At 38.0% G+C, this 25,352-nt stretch overlaps 1 protein-coding gene across 4 annotated transcripts in view; it reads right to left on the bottom strand.

Annotated features, from left to right (window-relative positions):
* LOC117082658 (protein AF-10) overlaps positions 1-25,352 on the bottom strand; it is a 221,636-nt gene that overhangs the window by 39,415 nt on the left and 156,869 nt on the right. For 3 of the 4 annotated variants that reach the window (XM_033209554.1, XM_033209555.1, XM_033209557.1), the window contains 2 exons: positions 25,314-25,346; positions 18,328-18,375 (listed from right to left, as the gene is read on the bottom strand). In XM_033209554.1, the coding sequence (XP_033065445.1) occupies positions 18,328-18,375; positions 25,314-25,346 (81 nt within the window). The remainder of the gene's footprint in view (positions 1-18,327; positions 18,376-25,313; positions 25,347-25,352) is intronic. The other variant, XM_033209556.1, reaches the window with a different exon arrangement.

Genomic DNA, 25,352 nt, shown 5'->3' with positions numbered 1-25,352 from the left:
CCCATCTGCTGGCTTACACTTGCCTCCACTAACATGGCCCTGGGCTCTCCAGCACAGGGCAACAGTGTGACCAATGCTGCCCGCACTACCTGAATGCCCCATCCTCAGCCCACGCCAAGTCTGGAGCACACAAGTCCGGAGTACAGGGGACTGCCCAGCGCAATCCAACATCATTAGCACCTGAACACTTGTCCTGGGGATCTGAGGTTAGGCCTACCCACACCCTGCTGCTACTGCCACAGCTGGCACCTATCTGCATGTATCATCTGTAGGCCTGGAGACTGGCCTGCCCGGCCCATTGTAGCCACCGCCAATACAAGCACACTCTTCTTGGGATCCAGAGGGTTGTCCCATCACTGCCACTGTCCACGCGCACCACACTGGCTGGCCACAGACCCGAGAACCATCCAACCTACAGAGCCAACTGCTACCACTACTGGCATCTGAGGAAGTATGGATCTCCACCTAGAGGCACAAGAATCAGCCTACCTGGATCTACTAACACCAGTACCAGCATATGCCACCCTGGGCCCAAGGACAGGCATGCTTGGTCAACCAATGTGGTGCAAAGGCTGGTCTACTTGGCATCCTAGTCCCCAGCAAAACTTCACCACTGCCTCCACTAATAATTGCATCCTAAACCACTGAGAAAAATCATAGACACTGCTGATACTGTTTAAGCCAAATAAATCATCCAGAGATTACATGACTACACAGATTCAGAATCAGAACTACAGTGCCTACCCAAGCAACACCATAGATGTATCTTCAAGAAAACGTTCTCCCCTATGAAAGCAAATTTTAAAAAATTGGGAGAAGCTATTATCACATCAGATGCACAGATATCAACATACACAGGAAATATTAAAAAGCCAAAAAAAAAAAAAAGAGAGAGACACCTCCAAAGGACACACAATAATTCCACACCAATAGATACCATTAAAAACAGTTTTTAAAAATATTGGAAAAATAATTCAAAATTTTAATACTAAAGAAGCTGTGTGAGATACAAAATAATTCTGAAAATACAAAGAAATAAGAATGGTTATTCAGGACATGAATACTAAATTAACCAAAGAGAGATATATATATAGAGAGAGAGATATCGACAGAGAGAGAGAGATCGAGAGAGAAAAAGAGAGAGAGAGAGAGAGAGAATTTAAAAAGAACAAAACAGAGGCTGGGCGCAGTGGCTCACGCCTGTAATCCCAGCACTTTGAGAGGCCAAGGCAGGCAGATCACTTGAGTACAGGACTGCAACACCAGCCGGGCCAACATGGCCAAACCTCATCTCTACAAAAACACAAAAATCAGCCAGGTGTGGTGGTACATGCCTGTAATCACAGCTACTTAGGAGGCTGAAGCAGGAGAATCGCTTGAACCTAGGAGGCAGAGGCTGCAGTGAGCTGAGGTCACTTTAGCCTGGGCAACAGAGAAACACTAAATCCAAAAAAAAAAAAAAAAAAAAAAATCAACTGAAATCCAAAATGTATTCAGAAGTTTCAACAATAGACTAGATCAAGCAGAAGAAAAAAATTCATAACTTGAAGTCAGTCTTCTGAAATAACCCAGTCAAAATACAGTGACCAAATATTCCAATAATATGGAAAACCAAATCATCAAAATACTAGATTAAAACTTCCCAGGTCTGGGCCGGGCATGATGGCTCACGCCTGTAATCCCAGCACTTTGGGAGGCCAAGGCAGGTGGATCACGAGGTCAGAAGTTCAAGACCAGCCTGATCAACATGGTGAAACCCTGTCTCTACTAAAAATACAAAAATTAGCTTGGTGTGGTGGCATGTTCCTGTAATCCCAGCTACCTGGGAGGCTGAGGCAGGAGAATTGCTTGAACTCGGGAGGCTAAGGTTGCAGTGAGTGGAGATCACGCCACTGCACTCCAGCCTGGACGACACAGAGAGACTCTGTCTCAAAACAAACAAACAAACAAACAAACAAAACTTCCCAGGTCTGGCAAGAGATATAGACATCCAGATATAGGAGGCTCTAAGATCCCTAAAAACAATGCATACATTTAGGTCTTCTCTACAGCACATTCTACTCAGGTTGTCTAAAGACAAAGACAAAGAATTCTAAAAACAAGAGAAAGGCATCCAGTCACCCATAAAATAACCCCCATCAGACTAACAGATTTCTCAGCAGAAATCTTACAGTCAACAGAGAAGGGGATGACATATTCAAAAGTGCTGGAAAACAAAAGAAAAAAAAAAAACAAAACCTTTCAGTCAAGGCTATTATATCCAGCAAAATTACCCTTCATAAATGAAGGAGAAATAAAGTCCTCCAGATAAGCAAAAGTTGAGGAAATTCATCACCATTAGACCACCCTACACGAAATGCTCAAGGGAGTTCTAAACCTGGAAGCAAAAGGATGAAATTTGCCACCATGAAAACATACAAAAGTGCAAAATTCACTGGAGCAAAGCAAAAACACAAAGAAAGAAGAAAGAAAAGGACTCATACCACCCCTACAGAAAACCACAAAACCACAATGACAAAAAGAAAGGAAAAGAATATACAAAACCACAAGAAAACAATTAACAACTGGACAAAAACAAAACCTCACATATCAATAATAACCTTAAATGTAATGGATTAAATTATCCACTTACAAGATATCAACTGGGTGAATGAATTAAAAAAACAAGATCCAACTACTTACTGTCCACAAGAAACACACTTCACCTGTAAGGATACATACAGATGGAAAGTAAAGGTATGAAAAAAGGTATTTTATGCAAAGGGAAAAACCAAAGGAAGTAAGCAGGAGTAGCTATACTTACATCAGATAAAAGAGATTTTAAGAAAAAAAAACTGTAAAAAAGATTAGGTCATTATATAATGACAAAGGGATAAATCCAGCAAGAGGATATAACAATTCTAAATATACATGCACCAAACTGGAAAATTCAGATTCAGAAAGCAAGTACTACTAAACCTAAAGAGAGGGATAAAAATAGTGAGAGCCTTCAACACTCCACTGTCAACATTAGATAGATCACTGGCACAGAAAATCAAAAAAAAAAACACTGGACTCCAACTAGACTTTAGACCAAATGGACCTAACAGACATTTACAAAACATTTTATCCAACAACTGCTCTCATCAGCACATGGAACATTCTCCAGGACAGACTATATGTCAGGACACAAAACAAATCTTTAAAAAATCAAAATCGTATCAAGTATCTTCTCAATTTACAATGGAATAAAATTAAAAATCAACACAAAGAGGAACTTAGGGAACTACACAAATACATAAAAATTATATAACATGGCCAGGCACGGTGGCTCACACCTGTAATCCCAGCATTTTGGGGGGCTGAGGTGGGCGGATCACGAGGTCAAGAGACAGATACCATCCTGGCCAACATGGTGAAACCCCGTCTCTACTAAAAATACAAAAATTAGTTGGGCGTGGTGATGGGCACCTGTAGTCCCAGCTACTCGGGAGGTTGAGGCAGGAGAATCACCTGAACCCGGGAGGTGGAGGCTGCCGTGAGCAGAGATCATGCCACGGCACTACAGCCTGGCAACAGAGTGAGACTCTGTCTCAAAAAAAAAAAAAAAAAGAAACAACAGGGGAGGAGAAGTGAGGGGAGGAGAGGGGAGGGGAGAAGAGAAATGAAGTTAAATAACATGACCAGGTGCAGTGGCTCACGCCTGTAACCCCAGCACTTTGGGAGGCTGAGGTTGGTGGAATTCCTGAGCTCAGAAGTTTGAGACCAGGCTGGCTAACATGGTGAAAACCATCTCTACTAAAAATACAAAAAATTAGCCAGGCGTGGTGGTACATGCCTATAGTCCCAGCTACTCAGGAGGCTGAGGCAGGAGAATTGCTGGAACCCAGGAGGCAGAGGTTGCAGTGAGAAGAGATCGTATTACTGCACTCCAGCCTGGGTGACAGAGCAAGATGGATCTTAAATATACATATATTTTTTAAAATAACACAATCCACCATTGCGCCAATGAAGAAATTAAGATGAAAATTTAAAAATTTCTTGAAACAAATGAAAATGGAAACAGCAAAAACAGCACTAAAAAGTTTATAGCAGTAAACATCTACATCAAAAAAGTAGAAAGACTGCAAATAAACAATCTAATGATGCACCTCAAGGAACTAGAAAAGCAAGAACAAATCAAATCCAAAATTAGCAGAAGAAAAGATATAATGAAGATTAGGCAAAAATAGAGACCCCCCTCCCCCCCAAAAAAATCAATGAATTGAAAAATTGGTTCTTCAAAAAGGTAAACAAAATTGATAAGCTGCTAGCTAGAGCAGGCAAAAAAAAAAAAAAGAGGTAAGAACCAAATCAGCAAAATCAAAATTGAAAAAGGAGCATTACAACTGATATCACAGAAATACAACAGACAGCAAAGAATATTATGAATGCTAACAAATTGGAAAATCTAGAGAAAATGGGTGAATTCCAAAAAACATACAACCTACCCAGACTGAATCAGGAAGAAATAGAAAGCCTGAACAGACCAACAATGAGTAATGAGACTGAATCAGTAATAAAATGTCTCCCAACCAAAAAAAAAGCCTAGGACTGGATAGATTCAAAGGTCAATACTAACAAATGTATAAAAAGGAACTAATACCAATCCTCCTCAAACTATTCCAAAAATTCAAGAGAAGGGAATTCTCCTTAACTCATTCTACAAGGCCCTGACCAGACAAGGATACAACAACAACAAAAAAGGAAACTACAGGCCAATATCCCTAATAAACATAGAAGCAAAAATCCCCAACAAAATGCTGGCAAACCGAATTCAACAAAACATCAAAAGGTAATACACCGTGATCAAGTGGGATTTACACTTGGAATGCAAGGATGGTTTAACGTAATAAACATCACATCAATAGAATGAAGGACAAAATCCATATGATCATCTCATAGATGCAGAAAAAGCATTTGATAACATTCAACATCGCTTCACATTAAAAACTCTGAAACTAGGCACAGAACGACCATTCTGCAAAATAATAAAGGCCATATATGACAAACTCACAGCTAACATTATACTGAACAGGGAAAAGCTAAAAGCTTTTCCTCTAAGACCCAAAACAAAACAAGAACGCCCACCTTCACAACTCTTATTCAACATAATATTGACAATTCTAACCAGAGCAATCTGCCATCAGAAATAACAGGCATCCAAGTTGACTTCCATATGGAATTAAAATTCGCTACTTTGCAGATTACACGATCTTATATGCTGAAAACTTAAATACTCCACCAAAAGACTGTAAGAACTGATAAATTCAGTAAATTTGGAGGATACAAAATTAACATACAAAAACCAGTATTGTTTCTATACACCAATAATGAAATAGCCAAAAAAGAAATCAAGGCAGCAGTCCTGTTTACAATAGCATTTTAAAAACAACAACAACAAAAACACAAACACATTTAACCAAGTAGGTGAAAGATATCTGCAAGGAAAATTACAAAACACTGACGAAAGAAATTGAAAAGGACACAAACAAATTTAAAGACATCCCATGCTCATGAATTGGAAGAATTAGTATCATTAAAATGACCACACTGCCAAAAGCAATCTACAGATGCAATGCAGTCCTTATCAAAATAACATTTTTCATAGAAATAGAAAAAACAATTCTAACATTTGTATGGAGCCAAGAAACAGTCAGAATAGCTGAAGTAATCCTGAGCAAAAGAACAAAGCTGGAGTCATCATGCTACCTCACTTGAATATATATTACAAAGCTGCAGTAACCAAAATAGCATGGTATTGGTATAAAAACAGATACCAATGAAACAGAATAGAGAATCCAGTAATAAACCCACTTTTTTACAGCCAATTGATTTTTGACAAAGTCACCAAGTACATATACCAGGGAAAGGATATCCTCTTCCAGAAATGGTGCTGGGAAAACTGGATATCTGTAGGCAAAAGAATGGAACTGTACCCCATTTCTCACCATACACAAAAGTCAACCCAAGATGGATTACAGACTTAAACATAAGACCTGAAAGTATAAAGCTACTCGAAGAAAACATAGGGAAAACATTCAGGACATTGGTCTAAGAAAAGATTTTATGGCTAAAACATCAAAATCACAGACAAAATGGGACTACATTAAACTAAAAACCTTCTGCACAGCAAAAGACATAATCAACAGAGGGAGACTAACTGTTGAATAGGAGAAAATATCTGCAAAGTATTCACCTGACAACAGACTAACATCCAGAATACACAAGGACCTCAAACAACTCAACAATTAAAAAAAAAAAAAAAAAAAGATACCATTAACAAGTGGGCAAAGGACATAAATAGACATGTCTCAAAAGATGACACACAAATGCTGGGCACAGTGGCTCACGCCTGTAATCCCAGCACTTTGGGAGGCCAAGGCGGGTGGATCACCTGAGGTCACGAGTTCGAGACCAGCCGGACCAACATGGCAAAACCCTGTATCTACTGAAAATACAAAAATTAGCTGGGCATGGTGGCACGTGTCTGTAATCCCAGCTACTAGGGGGGCTGAGGCAGGAGGATTGCTGAACCTGGGAAGCGGAGGTTGCAGTGGCACTCCAGTCTTGGCAGAAAAGCAAGACTCCATCTTGAAAAAAAAAAAAGGAAAATACATACATGAAAAAATGTTCAACATCACTAATTATCAGGGGAATGCAAATCAAAACCACAATGAATGAGATATCCTATTACTCCAGTTAGAATGGCTATGATTAGAAAGACAAAAATGACAGATGTTGCTGAGGATGTGGAGAAAAATAAACTCTTCTTATACACTGTGGGTAGGAATGTAAAATTAGTACAACCACTATATAAAATAGTATGTATATTTATCTAAAAAACTAAAAATACAACTTCCACATGATCTAGCAATCCCAGTATCAGGTATTAAAACCAAAGTAAAAGAAATGAGCGTATCAAAGGGTTACCTGCACTCACATGTGTATCACAGCATTATTCACAAAAGCAAAGATATGGAATCAACCTCAGTGTATTTCAATGGACAAATGGATAAATTAAGTACGGTATATATACACAATGGAATACTATTTGGCCATAAGAAAGAATGAAATCATGTCATTTCCAACAACATGGATGGAACTGGAGATCATTATGTTAAGTGAAATAAGCCAGGCACAGAAAGACAAATACCACATGTGCTCAATTCATATGTAAGACCTGAAAAACTTGATGTCATGGAGACAAAGAATAGAATAACAGATATCATAGGCTGGGAAGAGTGTGAGGGTAGAGGGAGAAATGAAGAGAGGTTGTTGAATGGGTACAAACATACAGTTAGATAGAATAAATAAGTTTTAGTGTTCGACAGAAGGCTAGCGTGACTATTGTTAGCAACAATACATTGACTATTTCAATGAAGCTAGAAGAGAAGATTTGAAATGTTGCCAACACACAGAAATGATCAATATTCAAGGTGATGGATACCCCACAGACCCTGACTTGGTCAGTATATATTCTATGCGTGTAACAAACACTCAAATGTCCCCCATAAATAGGTAAATTATTACATAGCGATAAAAGAAAATGTAAACAAGCATCTTTAAAATAAACAGAATAATATATACAATAACTAAACACTTCTGTTGTTAATTAGTCTTCCCTTTTCCTTTGGCAACTAATGAACAAATACAACAGTCTTTATCTTTGGTTTTCCCTTTCTAGACTGTAGAGTATATCTCCACAGAGTTAATCCATTCATTACTCAGAAATGGTAAAATACAATTTAAGTTAGACCTTTCTGTCTTGAGACTCTCAGCAATCTCAATGGAATACTGGTGTTCCTAAATCTCTAGGCAAGCGTTAACGATTTCATGGGTTGCTCTATTTTGCTTTATTTAAAGATGGACATTTTTATTCATTATGTATTGCTTCTTTTGACATGATCTATAAAATTGAACATCATCATTTTTAAAATCTGAAATACATGCAAAAGTAGGAAAAAATCATCAACAAACTTTTTGTTTGTTTGTTTTCAGATGGAGTCTTGCTCTTGTTGCCCAGGCTAGAGTGCAACGGCACAATCTCGGCTCACTCCAACCTCCGCCTCCCAGGTTCAAGCGATTCTCCTGCCTCAGCCTCCCGAGTAGCTGGGATTACAGGCACCTTCCACCATGCCTGGCTAATTTTTGTATTTTTAGTAGAGATAGGTTTTGCCATGTTGGCTAGGCTGGTCTCAAACTCCTGACCTTAGGTGATTTGCCCGCCTCAGCCTCTCAAAGTCCTGGGATTACAGGCATGAGCCACCATGCCCAACCTATTTCTGTCTTTTAATTCTCTAAATTAACTATACACACCTAATAAATTCTCTTTTTTTTCCTTAAATTGGACAGAATTCACTTCTGTGGATTATGTAACAATTGACTCTAATTAATGGTATAATAAGTAAAGAAATAAGATCCTCAAAGATGAAACCAGGAAGTCAACTCATGTAGAGTCTCACAGGCTATAAAGGACTTTTAAATTTAAACCTAACAGAAAGCCATTCTGGAAAACCAGAAGAGTGGCATGATTAGAATTACGGTTTTATAAGATCACTTTGGCTATAGTGTGAATGACGCCCTGAAAGACAACAGAGTGGAGTCAGGGAGATGACTTAAGTAGCTATTGTAATATTGTAGACAAAATATTTTAAGTACCAAATTCTGGCCAGAATTATGGAGTGAGAAAAGTAGCAGCTCAGGGAATTTCGATACTACGTTTGGATACAGGGAAGCCACCAGAAAACCAAAAAGAAATTGTGGAAGAGATGGACACTCATGCTAAGCATAATGTTACAAAAGCAAAAAAATTTAAAATAACATTAAAATAGAAGGTGTTTCCAAAAGAAGTTCTTAGGCAAAGACAGATCTGCATAAAGGTCATCTAAGATGAAGACTAAAAATACCTGCTGACTTGGCAATGTGAGAGCCATTCCTGACCTGACTGGAGTGGCAGTTGTAGAGGTCACTAAAACGTGGTTGAAAAAAATCAATCAATAGGAGAATTTCTGTTTCTAGCAATAATGCAGACCAGACAACCTAACATCCTTCCTAATTAAAATTACCTAAAAATGAGCGTACATGTTCTCAGGATCTCCTGAGGGCTGTGTCATAGGGAAAAAAATATTACCTAAAAACGAATACCCGAGTCCACAAGAAAAGGAAATATCTAGGGGTCAAGAATAAAAAGGAAACTTGAAGACTTAAAATTCAATCAATCAATCAATCAATCAATACTCAAAAAAAAAATACTCAAAAAATAAACAATAAAACTTAAAGGTCAAACAGGCTGCCTTGGCAGAGTCGGCCTGTCACAATAATGTACGAACTTTGGTTTTAATGCCCAAAAGGAAAAGAGATGAGACCTCGGGCCTCTAATGGATGGATGGAAGGATGAAATTGAGATCCTGTTTATATGGCTGAGACTGTCAAAAAGCTACACTTTCAGTGGAAGGGTAGACCACTCTAAAAAAGAAAAAAAAAACCCACACACAAAAATCACCCAAAAACCACATCATAGGGAGAAAATAATAACATTTGTCCAATTTGGTCTATGCTCTGGATAAGTGGTAAGAATTCTGCAATATGAATTTATAGCCACATAGTCTGTGTTCAAGTAGACTTTGGTTTGATAAATCCCAACATTAAATTAACATAAGAAGGGGCAGGGTGGTGAAGCAAACACAAACTTGACTGAAGGAATATATCCTCAACCTGGGATAAAACATAAGTTCACAATCCAAAATAAGGAAACATGGAAGCAACCAATCTCCATGAAGACAAATTAGCAGATACGAACACTTAGACTGCCCTCTAAGAAACTTTGAAAATAGAAATGGCAAATAAAGATTATAAGATAAATATTTTAAATGATTAAGAACCTAAGAGGATGAATTTTTTAAATGTGAGAAAAGAACACTCTATATAAAAAAGAGGAACAAAGAATATCTTGCAGTGGTAGGCAGAATTCTAAAGACAGGTTGGTGTTTCCTGTCCCCTGGTTATTCAATGAAATGCTAATCTAGGTACTGCTATGCAGACTGAATTAAGAATATTGGTTAGCTGACTTTGAAACAAATTATCCTGGGTTATCTAGAAGCATCCAATGTAATTACATGAGCCTTTGAAAGCAGAAGAGGAGCTGGGTGCAGTGGCTCACTTGAGGTCAGGAGTTCGAGACCAGCCTGGCCAACAGGGCGAAACGCCTGTGATGGCGCACGCCTGTAATCCCAGCTACTTGGGAGGCTGAAGCACGAGAATCGCTTGAACCCACAAGGCGGAGGTTGCAGTGAGCCAAGATGGGGCCACTGCACTCCAGCCTTGGGTGACAGAGGAAGACTCTGTCTCAAAAAAAAAAAGAGAGAGAGAGAGAGGGAGAGAGATAAGGTAGAAAGTCAGTGAAAGATGTGGCAGAAGAGAAAGTGAGAGATGCGGCAGAAGTGGAAGTCAGACAGATTCTAAGTGTGAGAATGACTCAACTCAACTGCTGGCTTGAAGACATAGGGACATGTGCAAGGTCTTCATAAAAACCTCTAAGAGCTAAGGGTTTCTTCTGAAGCCTCCTGATAAGAGCCCAACTGGCCAGCACCTGGATTTCAGCCTTGCAAGACACTAAGCAGAGAACTCAGCCAACCCAAACTTCTACTGGTAAAATATGGTAAATGAAAGCTAACAAATGTGTGCGGTTTTAAGCTGCTAACTTTCTGATAATTTGTTATGTCAGCAATGGAAAACTAATGCACTTACAGTGCCAGAAAGTAAGGAAGCATTCAAAGAATAGTAGGGATATGTCAAAAGAACAGAGAGCCAGCTCAAAGGGGCCCCCACTGGTTAACCTGAACAATTTTGAGCACCACAATAAATCATGAATAATAAATTATAGCCCGTAGGAATCCTTAAACACATATTGATATAAACTGAAAATCTGATGAGGACTAGAATATTACATATAGTGTCACAATTTATTCCACAAAATAATTACTAATTGTAAAGGGGGAAAGAAAACCTTTACATCGGGAAAGCCTCATTATGTGTCATTGATGATATGCACTGCAAAGATCATTTCTATAAAATTAATGCCCCCCAAAACATAATCTGAATTTAGTAATGAAAAATGAAATCCAAAACAACTACCCTGTGATCTCCAAAAACATTGACAACTGTCAAAACTTGAATAGCATTTGAAAACCAGATGGTAGTAATATATCAGTGTTAATTTTCTGTTCTTAATAGCTATACTGTGATACTGTAGGAGAATGTCCTTGTTTGTAAGAAATACATAAGTATTCAGTGCTGATGGGCTACTGTGCACAACTTACTCTCAAATGGCTCAGAAAAATAAAGTTCTCTCTACTATACTTGCAATTTTTCCATGAGTTTGAGATTGCTTCAAAATAAAAATATTTTCAGATGTGGGTAAAAAACTACATAGTTCTTTTTTTAAAAAGAAAGAAACAGAAAACCAAACTCGGTTCATTTTAAAAGAGACTTCAAAGAATTCAAACTTGAAAACAACATGTTCACTAAAATTCTTCACTCAACACTCTAATAAAACAATAAATTAAACAGAGCTAAAGAGATGATTAGTGAACAAAAACAAAAACCTAAACAAATTACTCAGACATAAAAGAGAGATTTAAAAAATGGAAATTACAAAAGCTTAAAGAACATTAAGGGCAGTATTCAAATCCAAATATGCCTAACAAAACTTCTGGAAGAAAGAATGGAGAAAATGGTAAGATGCTATATTTTGAAATATAATGGCTAAGACTGTGTAGGGAATCAGTGAAACGCATGAATTCTCTCAATCAGGAAGCACAATAAGTCCAAGGAAGACTTAAGTCATACATAGACATATCACAAAAATAAAACAAATGATCTTAAATGAGTGTGTGCTGGTAGAACAGTTTCAGGGGAGGTGCACAAATAGGAATAAGTTAAAGTAAATTGGTTTTTGTTTTTTTTGGGGGGGAGGTTGTTTTCAAGAGGAAAGATACTAAGAGCACGATTAATGAAAACATAAGAGATGGTGAAAAAAAGAGGGTGAGGAAACTAAAACGACAAAGTTTTTTTTTCCCCCCCCGGGAAAGACATCTAATATCCTGAGTACAGGGAAAGTGAAGGAAGAGTATCAGAAGTTAAAAATATATATATTAAACAGTCATAGCAAAAAGTAAGTTTCCAGGCCGGGCACAGTGGCTCATGCCTGTAATCCCAGCACTTTGGGAGGCTGAGGTGGGCGGATCACAAGGTCAGGAGACTGAGACCATCCTGGCTAACACAGTGAAACCCCGTCTCTACTAAAACTAAAAAAAATTAGCCAGGTGTGGTGGCGGGCGCCTGTAGTCCCAGCTACTCGGGAGGCTGAGGCAGGAGAATGACGTGGACCCTGGAGGCGGAGGCTGCAGTGAGCCAAGATCGCGCCACTGCACTCCAGCCTGGAGGACAGAGCGAGACTCTGTCTCCAAAAAAAAAAAAAAAAAAAGTAAGTTTCCTAGAGAAGTATATTGACGTTGCAAAGCAATTTAAATGTCAGCTGCGACTGTTATGAATCAATGAATGAAAGGAATTTTTACATAGTGTGATTTTTTTCTCTATAAACAGTAAGCTCGAATAAAATATAAAAATATGAGTCACCAGGTTAATGAAGGAGAGTACTTCAACTAAGAGATGAGACACACCTAAATGAGTACAATCATAAGCCTAAACGAGAAACATCATGAAACATATACACTACACAGTGATTTTTTTTTCTGTTTCTTTAAAAAGATTAAAAGATTTAGTGGGGGGAAAAGTATCAACTAAAACGAAGAACATAATTTTTTTTTTTTTTTTTTTAGACGGAGTCTCGCTCTGTCACCCAGGCTAGAGTGCAGTGGCCAGATCTCAGCTCACTGCAAGCTCCACCTCCTGGGTTTACGCCATTCTCCCGCCTCAGCCTCCCGAGTAGCTGGGACTACAGGCGCCCGCCACCTCGCCCAACTAGTTTTTTGTATTTTTTAGTAGAGACAGGTTTTCACTGTGTTAGCCAGGATGGTCTCGATCTCCTGACCTTGTGATCCACCCATCTCGGCCTCCCAGCCTCCCAAAGTGCTGGGATTACAGGCTTGAGCCACTGCGCCTGGCCGAAGAACATAATCTTATCAGATATAGTGGTTATCAACATCGTTTGCCATTCTTCATGAATATATTTGTTTTAAATAAAAACAAAAAAGAACGGCCAAATTCAGTTTTAGAAAACAGAGACAAGAAAACACAATACTCTTGAACCACTGATTTTAATACAACCACTATGGCCAAGTGTGGCAGCTTATGCCTATAATCCCAGCACTTTGGGAGGCCGAGGCAGGAGGATCACTTGAGCTTAGTAGTTGGAGACCAGCCTGGGCAACATAGTAAAATCTCATCTCTACTAAAAAGGAAAAAGAAAAAAAAAATTGCTGAGTGTAGTGGTGTGTGCCTGTATTCCCAGCTACTCAAGAGGCTGAGGCAGGATGATTGTTTGAGCCCAAGATGTTGAGACTGCAGTGAGTTATGATGGCACCAATGCACTCCAGCCTCGACTAAGCAAGATTCTGTCTCAAAAATAATAGAAAGATGTGGCAGAATAGGTCAGGCACGGTGGTTCACGCCTGTAATCCCAGCAACTTGGGAGGCTGAGGTGGGGGAATCACGTAAGACCAGGGATTTGAAACCAGTCTGGGCAACAAAGCAAGACACTGATTAAAAAAAAATAATAATAATAATATAACCACTGTGATAATTTTGTCAATCCCCAGTACTCGCAACTTTTTGCTATGATGAATATCTCTGTATGTCTAGTCTTTTCACATTTTGTACATTTCCTTAGAATGGAAGTCACTTCTTTTTTTTTTTTTTTTTTTTTTTTTTTTGAGGCGGAGTCTCGCTCTGTCGCCTGGACTGGAGTGCAGTGGCCGGATCTCAGCTCACTGCAAGCTCCGCCTCCCGGGTTTACGCCATTCTCCTGCCTCAGCCTCCGGAGTAGCTGGGACTACAGGCGCCCGCCACCTCACCCGGCTAGTTTTTTTGTATTTTTTAGTAGAGACGGGGTTTCACCGTGTTAGCCAGGATGGTCTCGATCTCCTGACCTCGTGATCCGCCCGTCTCGGCCTTCCAAAGTGCTGGGATTACAGGCTTGAGCCACCGCGCCCGGCCGGAAGTCACTTCTATTAAAGTCCTTTTATTTTTTATTTTTCTAAGATAGGGTCATCTGTCACCCAGTCTAGAGTGCAGTAGCATGATCTCAGGTCACTACAGCCTCTGCCTCCCAAGTTCAAGCAATTCTCATGCCTCAGTCTCCCAAGTACCTGGGATTACAGACGTGCACCACCCCACCTGGCTCCTTTTTTTCTTTCTGTAGATATGAGGTTTCACCATGATGGCCAGGACGGTCTTTAACTCCTGACCTCAAGTAATCTGCCTTCCTCAGCCTCCCAAAGTGCTGGGATTATAGGCGTGAGCCACCGTGCCCAGTCTATTAAGTCCTTGGCACCACAGTCTTGGTACTTTCCTTCTTTCTAGGAAATTTTCTTCATCTGATTTACCCATTTATTATTCAGTTCCTTGGTTGTAACCATTGCGTTATTACCCCTTTACTGTGTTCTTTGCTTTGACTATTATAAAATATAGCTGAATATATAAAATTTCTCTTTTAAAATTTTGTTTCAAATTACTACTATCTTCCGTCATGTCTCATGTCTATTATGCTGATTTGTTTTCTCTCTATAGTTCTATAAAAGACCTAATCTGGGTGGAAAATCAGATTTTCTATTATTGGCAACATGAAATAAAGCTTTTTGGTTTCCTAAGCCAAAGCTGTAAGCTTTCAAATACACCTTTGAAACAAAAATATTAGTTGTTACTAATGCATGCATGATGGAAAAAAGTATGAGAAGCAAAATTCCAAATACCCAGCTGTTATTATATAAATATGCTACTCTGGTAGGAATGGACACATACATATATCCAGAGATATATATCCATATATATATCAAGAGATCCTGAAATAAAATGACCCTCTGAGTGTGAAACAAGTATATCAGCCATCTATAGAAACAGCCCACCGAGGACATGGTCTACAACTCCAGGTTTAATGAAGGTGATTGGGACATAGTTTCTACAAATGCAGGACCAGAAGTTAATGTGCAAGGAAGCTGCAAAGTAGTCAAATACATTATAAGAGTGAAAAAAAGTATTATCAAGATTATAATATTTAAACATGATCAAACTGCCTTTTTTCTGATGTCCGATTCACTAAGCAAGCACTTTCCAATTATAATTTGTTTTCCCAAGAAGAGTACCATAAGGAAGAAGAAGACAAGCAACATTTGGCATTCTTGGCAGTTATTTTTTTTTTTAATCACAGATAATTAAACGACATTCTTCCCTACCATCATTTCTGAGATTCTGGCTTGAGTAAGCCCATTTGATGAACTCTAGGTATACTGACAAAAGAAAAAAGAGGATAGTAGAATAACCTGTGCAAGAAATGATAAGCACCTGAACCAACATCAAAGAAAAGATGAGTTTTGAAAACAATGAAGAAAAATTAAACATAAAAGTCATGTCTAGAAAGCCTCAAATTAATAAATTAGAAAAAATGTCCAGGGCCGGGCGCGGTGGCTCAAGCCTGTAATCCCAGCACTTTGGGAGGCCGAGACGGGCGGATCACGAGGTCAGGAGATCGAGACCATCCTGGCTAACACTGTGAAACCCCGTCTCTACTAAAAAAATACAAAAAACTAGCCGGGCGAGGTGGCGGGCACCTGTAGTCTCAGCTACTCAGGAGGCTGAGGCAGGAGAATGGCGTAAACCCGGGAGGCGGAGCTTGCAGTGAGCTGAGATCCGGCCACTGCACTCCAGTCCGGGCAACAGAGCGAGACTTCGTCTCAAAAAAAAAAAAAAAAGAAAAAGAAAAAATGTCCAGAAGGCAGCACTTGGTGATTTATGTAATAGTAAGGAACAGGCAGAGAAAATGACACATAGGCAGGCACAAACAGTAACTCCAGGATAGAGGTATTTCGGACAAAAAATACAAGAGGAGAGGAAAGAGATCACTTCTCAGGCGATATTGAGAATTTAAAATAAAGTAACTAGCTGAGATGCATAACCTTTGCATATTTAAGTATTATTTAATACTCTTATTTAATCATTAAAGCCCTATTCTGAAGTACACTAAAGAGAAAACGCTTTTGTAAACACATTCAAGTTACTACACATACCTGAAAGAATCAGTTCTTTTGGGGGAAAATCTATTTTTAAAATTTATAATAATTTAAAAATTCAGTAATTCAAATTATGAAGGTTTTAGAAAACTCATTCGGTTTGGTCGGGGGTTTTCTGACAGTGAATGTTTCCACAGTGATTCCCTGTCTTCCTTCAAACTTAATTTTTCTACATGTTCACTTGATCTCTTCCCATCTGTTCCAGATTCTATGATATATCACTCCTTGAATCTTAATCTCCTTTCTACTATTAAGATTTCCTTTCTACTATTAAGATGTAAGAAATCTTAATAGTATTGTATTTATCTTACAATAAACCTGATTCAACCTCTTTCTCTGTCTTCTCTATCCACATTTCTCAGCCTATACCAGTCTCAGAGTTTCAGTTACTACTTCCTAAGCGGCTTTCAATTCTCTTTGGTGCCCAAGCTCTGTGCTAAACATCTCTACCTAAATACTGTGTTAGTAAATGAATACCCGTCCTTTCCAGCTTCTGTCATCACCAGTTCTTCTTGGGTAATACACATCTCATCAGTGTGACTTCCAGGATCCTCATTCAGGCCATCAATACATTTGGTTAGATTATAACAAAAAACCATTGGGTTACTCTGTTTCAGCGTTAGCTCTTTTCCATCTTTTTACATGCTACCCACCAGTTGAAACTTCCTAAAGTACAGGTTTGATTATCTTTTTTCCAACTAACACCAACTGCTTTCAATTCCTTGGACTAATAGCTAATGTTGTTATTTTTCATGTCAAATATCAGTATCTTGGAGGTAAAACATGCCAAGAAAAAAAAAATGTGTATATATATAAAAAACACACATACTACATATATTAGTTTACACAGCCTGTGTATTCTCATTCTATGCCATTGCTCATGCTAACTATATATAGCTCAGACTAAGAATCTAGCTCTGATCCCTATATCTCCAAGTAACGAAATTTTACATATTCTTTAAGCATCAGGTCAAATGTTACATTACCTGGATAGCTCATTCCCTCAGCTGAAAGCAACTTTCCCTGAAAGCCTTGAACTCCTCCTGACCATTAAAGAAGTTATAAGTACATCCCTTGAAATTATTACTTATATATTATTTTAGATTTCTTATAAGTACATACTTTTGTATTTCTTGTAAGTACATCCCTTGAAATTATTACTTATATATTTATTTTAGATTTCTTGTAAGTACATACTTTTATATTTCTTATAAGTACATCCCTTGAAATTATTACATATATATGTGTGTGTATACATATATATTTTTTTACATTATATATATGTGTGTATATATATATAAAAGATATATATATATATATTTCTTTTCTTTTTAGAGTGTATGTTCTCAAGGGGAGGACTCATATGCCACATATTTATCTTTTGCAGTATAGTTATTTCCCCAAAGCAACTAACCAGGACCTTACATATAGACATAAAGAAAGAACGTAATATATTCTTGTCAAATGATAAAAAACTAAGACAGTCTCAAGAAGGAAAGCGCCATATTGAAGATACAGCCTATAAAATTAGCTTTATCAACATGTTAAAAATGAGGATTTTAGGGGAGAGAAATGAGCGGATGCATACCTCAAGTGGTTAAGAGTAGTAGATTTCATTCTGTAGATCAGAATACACATGTTCTCCCTGAACTGATCCAGAGTATTTGAGATTTATGTTAAAGAATCAGAGAATTATCATGATTATAAAACATGAAATGTGGTCTAATATTCTTCCTGATCTCAGTGAGAGAAGGGATACAGGTGTAGAAAGTGGTCCTTACAAAATCAGATCTAGGAGCCTAGGCCCTTACAAGTAAAGTTTTAGGAATTCTAAGATCTATCTACCATGACTTAAGCAACATGACAAATCCAAATAAGTACAACGATAAGAACTTATAGTTCATCCCACCTACCATCCAAGGTTAAAGATAATTCCTTTCAGGCATCATTTTTTTAATGAGTACATACTGCTAATATTGCTCTGTATGAGAAGGTTTCCAAGCTACAATAGGATTAATTTAACACTATTATGTTTAGAACCATGCTGGAGTTTGGTACATACCTATGAATTTAAGTTCTTGCTTTGTTAGTGCAGAACTGTCATCTCTGTCTAAAGAAAAGACACACTTTAATTTCAGCTTTTTAATCACTACTTCCTAAAAACAACCATGATAGACAAGTTGAAAAACTGAAGATATTATGATGGGGGCAGGGGTGCAGTGTGGGGGTGGATCATCGGGGTTAAAATCCCCATGAAACCTATGTAAATTTAAAAAACAGCAGTGCTCCAAATAAAGCCAGTACTAATGGCATTACCATTTAACATAAAAGTAATCATTATATAACTCATTCCCATTTGCACTGCTTCCCTCACTCAATTGGAACTTTTCAGGTTCCACCCCTCTCGTAGCTTCAATGAAACAGTGTAGATTCATTTTGCATTGTAAAAGTTAACCTGGATACTGGAAACTACTTTTTCTCCCCAGTGGTGGACTCACCAGCCAAATGTGAAAACTACTTTTTCTCCCCAGTGGGGGACTCACCAGCCCAATGTGTTTATCCCTTAAGAGTCTTTGAAGCCTATCTTTAAGGAACCAAGAGCAACAAAGTAGCCTGGATACTTTGAAACGGAAAGTCTTATCTATAGTGTAAGTCTTATACTATCTTATTATCAAGGCTGTGTTATATTAGTCCAATTCTTTCCTACACAGGCATAATCACAGCCCTGCCCATAAGACTTCATATCATTTCATCATGTGTTCTGTCTCCCACAAACTCATCGTAGCTCCTTACCATTTTTCTGATTCAAGACAGCAATTCTAAGGTCTAGGTTTACTACCCATCAGGTGCCTTTTCTTTAGAATTTCATTTCAACCACGTACAATCAATGTGCTTTGCAGCTCTTTACTATGCCCAAGGCCTAGTTCCCTTCCCCTTTTTTAACCTCATCATCCCTTACCAAGTGATTCAGTTTGCGTGTATTGAAACAAACTTAGTAGCACTTGATATATCCTAGGATGTGACAATTTACTGTATAAGCATAAAGAACACACTAACTCATAAGAAGAAAAAATGACTGTTGTGATTAAAAGGAAATTAGATTTAGAATGAGTAGATTCTCAATCTCCATACTGCTCACAGTGACAACTCATCCCCCATCAGTAATATCTCATTACACATAGTGAATCTCAAATGATACTGGCTTTGGAACAATTATATGAGTATTACTCATCCCACTTCATGGAATCCTATCCACTTAATGCTTCCCTGAAATAAAAAAGGGACACATATGAAGGACAAAGATTCAGTTTCTTATAAACTAGTCTGACAAGCCTACGTAGAACCCTGTTCTTGAGGGAGACTGTTCACCTCTAAAATCAATTGGCATTTATATGTATACTCATCATAAAGCACATATATATGAATAATTGGTTAACATTACCTCCTCCAACAAACCCTATTTGTTTAGTGAGCACAGCTGTCTCCAACCAGAAGCATCATAATTAAAGGGAATTTAAAAGTGCACTAAATGGGACGTGGAACTCAATTAGCAATATACTGCTGTGAAAACTGACCTAAATAAGCTCTTTAGTACTTTATGTATTTATTTATTTATTCATTCATTTATTTTTTAGGCAGAGTCTTGTTCTGTCGCCTAGGCTGGAATGCAGTGGTGCGATCTCACCTCACTGCAACCTCCGCCTCCTGGGTTCAAGCGATTCTCCCCCCTCAGCCTCCCAAGTAGCAGGGATTACAGGCATGTGCCATCATGCCTGGCTAATTTTTGTATTTTTAGCAGACAAGAGGTTTCGTCATGTTGACCAGGCTGGTCTCAAACTCCTAAGCTCAAGTGATCTGCCCACCTCGGCCTCCCAAAGTGCTGGGATTGCAGGCATAAGCTACCATGCACGACCCCAAGGAAATATTATATATTAACAGTCATAGATATTGAGATTAAAGCATATGTCTTGATTTGTTCTTTCTCAGAGAGGATCTTAGGACTTAAGGTGGTTCTTTTGGGTATGTGAAATAACTTCATAAACTTTTGAAATTGGGTGTTTTCAGGTAAGGAATTAAGGATAATATTGATACAAAGAAAAGTACTTTAGGAAAACACCTTACCAATTTCAAAAACCAATTTAGGTACACTAGGATAAATTGCATACAATCAGAGAAATTTAGGAAATTAAAAATGGAAGAAATAATATTAAAATTATTGTCTCAACAGAGGAAAAAGGAAAAAGTTACGAAAAGTATATTATATATGTAAAGATATATTTAAAGGTATGCAAAGATACATTATGTAAAGGAAATTCCAGAAACTTTTAAGGCAGTTTGAAAAGGGTAAAAAGTAGTTATTTAAATATCTTAAAGAATACTATATGGAGAATTAAACAGATGCCCATAAAAGAAAGTGCCTTGTATTTCTTTTTTATTTATTTATTTATTTTTTGAGACAGAGTCTCGCTCTGCCGCCCAGGCTGGAGTGCAGTGGCCGGATCTCAGCTCACTGCAAGCCCCGCCCTCCTGGGTTTACGCCATTCTCCTGCCTTAGCCTCCCGAGTAGCTGGGACTACAGGCGCCCAGCACGTCGCCCGGCTAGTTTTTTGTATTTTTTAGTAGAGACAGGGTTTCACCGTGTTGGCCAGGATGGTCTCGATCTCCTGACCTTGTGATCCGCCCGTCTCGGCCTCCCCAAGTGCTGGGATTACAGGCTTGAGCCACCAAGCCTGGCCCCTTGTATTTCATGTTTGGTTTTGTGGTGGTGCCTTGGAATGACGCAGCCTAAGAGATTTCATGATCTTAATAAATTTTAATTTTAATTTCTCTAGTTCACTTAATAGAAGTATTTTAAATGCTTGTAAAAATGATGAAACAAGTAGTATGTATTAAAAGATTATAGTTTAGTTTTATAGTCCAGTTGAAAACTAGCATATCATCCTCCTAGTTTTCATTGTCATGTCTCAGGGATGATTTTGCTCTAGTGTTTGCCAGATTCTTTAATAATTTATTTACGAGCCTTTTTTTTGCCCTGACTGGACTATAAACTCATTTAGGATCGAAGTTGGCTTTTATTCATCTTATTTTGTCAGTATTTAGCTAATCATCTAATAGGCTTGCCATAACTGTTGAATGAATGAAAACAACTGTTAATTGCTACATTGTCCTAGAATAAGTTCCATATATATTCTTGGGAATATGTTCATTTTCTTTGGGAATTAACTTTGTATTAGACTGTCTTGTCTCTTTTAGTATAGTAACTTGGTTCTTTACTAAATAGAGTTGTTTCATACATTTGTTTTGGCCTTTCTCACTTTTAATATTATTTTGAAATGTTGGTTTAAAGTAGCCAAAGAGGCTGGGCACGGTGGCTTATGCCTGTAATCCCAGCACTTTGGGAGGCCGAGATGGATCACTTGCAGAACACTTGCAGCTAGGAGTTTGAGACCAGCCTGGCCAACATGGTGAAACCCCATCTCTACTAAAAATACAAAAATTAGCCAGGCGTGGTGGTGGGCACCTGTAATCCCAGCTACTCGGAAGGCTGAGGCAGGAGAATCGCTTGAACCCAGGAGGCAGAGATTGCAGTGAGCTGAGATTGCCCCATTGCACTCCAGCCTGGCAACAGAGTGACTCTGTCTCAAAAATAATAATAATAATATTTTCTTGGTCATTACACTTGTATTAATTTTTCCAGAATAAGTTTTGTGAAGTAATAAATTTTAGTTTTATAAAGTTCTATTTAAAACATTTTGAAATGCATCAGTTGCCAGAATAAATGATGAAAATAATTCAGAGTTTCAACTGTCTAATGAAAGATTTTTTTTTGAAGTTTCACAAATGTGAGATAAATATGACTAAGATATATTTCACAGAAACAAAAATATGTGTCTAGAGAAAGAGTAGAAATCAATCGGAGGAAGTATTAGAACATCACATACCAGAACCCAAAAATATTGAAAAAAGAAAGGGTTAATTCTTTTTTTTTCTTTTGAGACGGAGTTTCGCTTTTGTTGCCCAGGCTGGAGTGCAATGGCGTGATCTCGGCTCACCGCAACCTCCGCCTCCCGGGTTCAAGCAATTCTCCTGCCTCAGGCTCTTGAGTAGCTGGGATTACAGGCATGCGCCACCATGCCTAGCTAATTTTGTATTTTTAGTAGAGACAGGGTTTCTCCATGTTGATCAGGCTGGTCTCGAACTCCCGACCACAGGTGATCCACCCACCTCGGCCTCCCAAAGTGCTGGGATTACAGGTGTGAGCCACTGCACCCGACCAGAAAGGGTTAATTCTATCAAAGAGTCTGAAAAAGAAAAAAACTTTGCAGGAAGTAAATAAAACTACACTTAGTTTTAATGACTACTTTTACTAGATAAAGTTGGAAGTCCACATCAACAGATACAAACAAGGTCTACATCAGAGATGTTGCATATAATAGTATAATATATCAGGAAACTACAAGTAGCTTCTATTGATGCAACGTAAAGATGGGGAGAAGAAGGGATGACACTGGAGAGTCAGATTACAACGAGATGAAGAAAAACTCCACATGCCATGTGAAGACGTATAAATTTTATCCCATTAGTCCCAGAAAATTCTCTAAGTAAGACAGTTTGACATGGTCTGATTTGCACTTTAGATTGACCATTAATTCCAGTAGCATCTAGAAAAGGGACTGGATAATGGAACGAATGTTAGGAGTTTGCTGAAACAGTTCAGATGACAATGTAGGACATAACCAAGTGGGCAGTGGAAATACAAAAGAAAAGGAAGTTAAACTGATCAATAATAGAAAAAAGCTTTTCTAAAAAAAGATGACTAGGAAAATGAGAGGGCAGAGTTGAGGTTAACTTCCTAGCATAAGTCTGGCTGAGGTGGTTGAGTACCATACGGAAATGAAGCTTCTTTGGTTTTTGGAAATATAAATCTGCAACTCAGGAGAAAAGTCTAAATTGGAGGCATAGATTTGGAAAGCTAATAAGCACAGGAGATACTTGAAGCTGTAGGTATGCAGATTTTTCCAAGGGAGTATGTAAAAGAGTCAAGGAGAAAATACTGTGAGAACAACAGTCAAGGACTAATCAAAGAAATCATAAAAGGCAGATATAATCTCAGAAAGAAATGTATTAGCCAGGCATGGTGGCACACGCCTGTAGTCCCACTTACTCAGGGGACTGAGGTGGGAGGATCACTTGAGCCCAGGAGTTGAAGGTTGCAATGACCTATGATCATGCCACTGCACGCCAGCCTTGGTAAGAAAGCAAGATTTTGCTTCTAAAAATAAAAAATAAAAACTTAGAAAAAAAAAACTAAAAATATATAGCTGTAAAGGACTATGTTCATAAAGATAAAAGATTCCAATCAATAATCCAACTATCCATCTTAAGTAACTAGAAAAGGGTATGGCTGGGCGTCATGGCTCACGCCTGTAATCCCAGCACTTTGGGAGTCCACCCGGGAGAACCCAGGAGGCGGACGTTGCAGTGAGCTATTGCACTCCAACCCAGGCAACAAGAGCAAAACTCCGTCTCAAAAGAAAAAAAAAAAAAACCCAAACACAAAAAATTTCAAAAGAAAATAAAAGAGAAAGAAAAGCTAACTGTTGGGGGAGAAAAAAGAGAAAATACAGTACAAATTTTTCCAACGAAGTGCAAGAGACTCTCCCTCAATCACCCACAGGATAAACATCATTCACTAGGTGTCAATCCTACACTTGCACTTGCAATGAAAAATATAAATCCATTACATTGGTCCCATGATGTCTACTTTCTTTTAATCCCAAGTTTATTTTCTAAAGATGTTCAGGATTAAAGAATAAAAGAATAATTCTAAATTTACTTATGCAAACTGAAGATGATGTTAAACAACTTCAGTTTTTATACTTCTCTACCAAAGAACAGTAACAAGTTTATTTTATTTTCAAGGATGCTGCCAATCACTTTTCCCTGTAGATACCTAGTGTTGAGGGACTCCTTGTTATCAAGAGTATTCATTATCTAAGCTTCCGCAGGCACAGGTTGCATAGGGAGGCAAGAATTATGAATCAATCTACTAATTAATAAAAAATAACTTATAAGATAAGCCTTCCATCCTAACAGCGCCCACCCTTAAAGCAACAAGAGTGTCTATGTCTGCTCATTATGCCATTAGTCTCTTGTTGGCTGTAGATACTGTAAACATTTGACAATAAAATCCAAACGCAACACATACTGACTGCAAATTAAACCACATTAGCAAAATATGCAAGATTTCATGAAGTTAATGAAAAATGTATTGAAAAACTGCTTGGAATCAAGCAATATGAACAAATGAGTCTTGAACATAAACAGTCTCGAATAAATGAGATCGGTTAATAAATGAAAAAGAAAATCAACAAAGTTGACACTACCCTCAAAACGAGAATTTTTGAACATCAAAGGATCATGGAAGGTTCTCTGAGGAAACTTAAGAAACTTTCAAACATTTTTTGCAAGAATAATCTTCATTATAATTACATTACAAAGACAGTATTTGCCTTATATGCTGATTTCAGAACCCAATGCAGCAAACGATACAACTCCATTGTAAAAAACCTCGTACCAAACCAGATATAATTTAAAATACTATCTTCCATTTATTCGCTATATGGAATATGGGGTAAAATAATTAAAGTGTCCTATATATTAATAAACCCAAACCCTAAAAAATAAAATTCATATTCCAAGCAAATTCTTCACGTAGGTACCAGTAATTACCTGCACTGGCAAGAGAGATCTCAAAAGAACTAGAAAAACCATTTGTAAAAATAAAAAGACCTTCAGAAACTTTAAACACTATTATCATTTTGCCTTAAAAAGAAACAATAAAAGCCAAACTGATGAACCATATTGACCTATCATCCTCTTATTGGCAATCTACAAAAATTTTTCACTAAGGTGCTGAATAATTGACTCACTGCAGCACTGGATTTCATCTAATCAATAGAACATGCCAGCTTTCAATCGAGATTCTCTACAAAAGGCAACCTTTGTGATAAACGAACCACTAGAGAAGATTCTAATAAAACTTACCATTGTGTATTGCATTCAGCAACTCTGAGAACGCTTTTA

This window comes from Trachypithecus francoisi, unplaced genomic scaffold (assembly GCF_009764315.1).
Source record: "Trachypithecus francoisi isolate TF-2019V2 unplaced genomic scaffold, Tfra_2.0 Lachesis_group9, whole genome shotgun sequence".
Taxonomy (NCBI): Eukaryota; Metazoa; Chordata; class Mammalia; order Primates; family Cercopithecidae; genus Trachypithecus; species Trachypithecus francoisi.
Note: the sequence above shows the minus strand (reverse complement) of the source record. Positions and strands in the feature narration are given on the sequence as shown.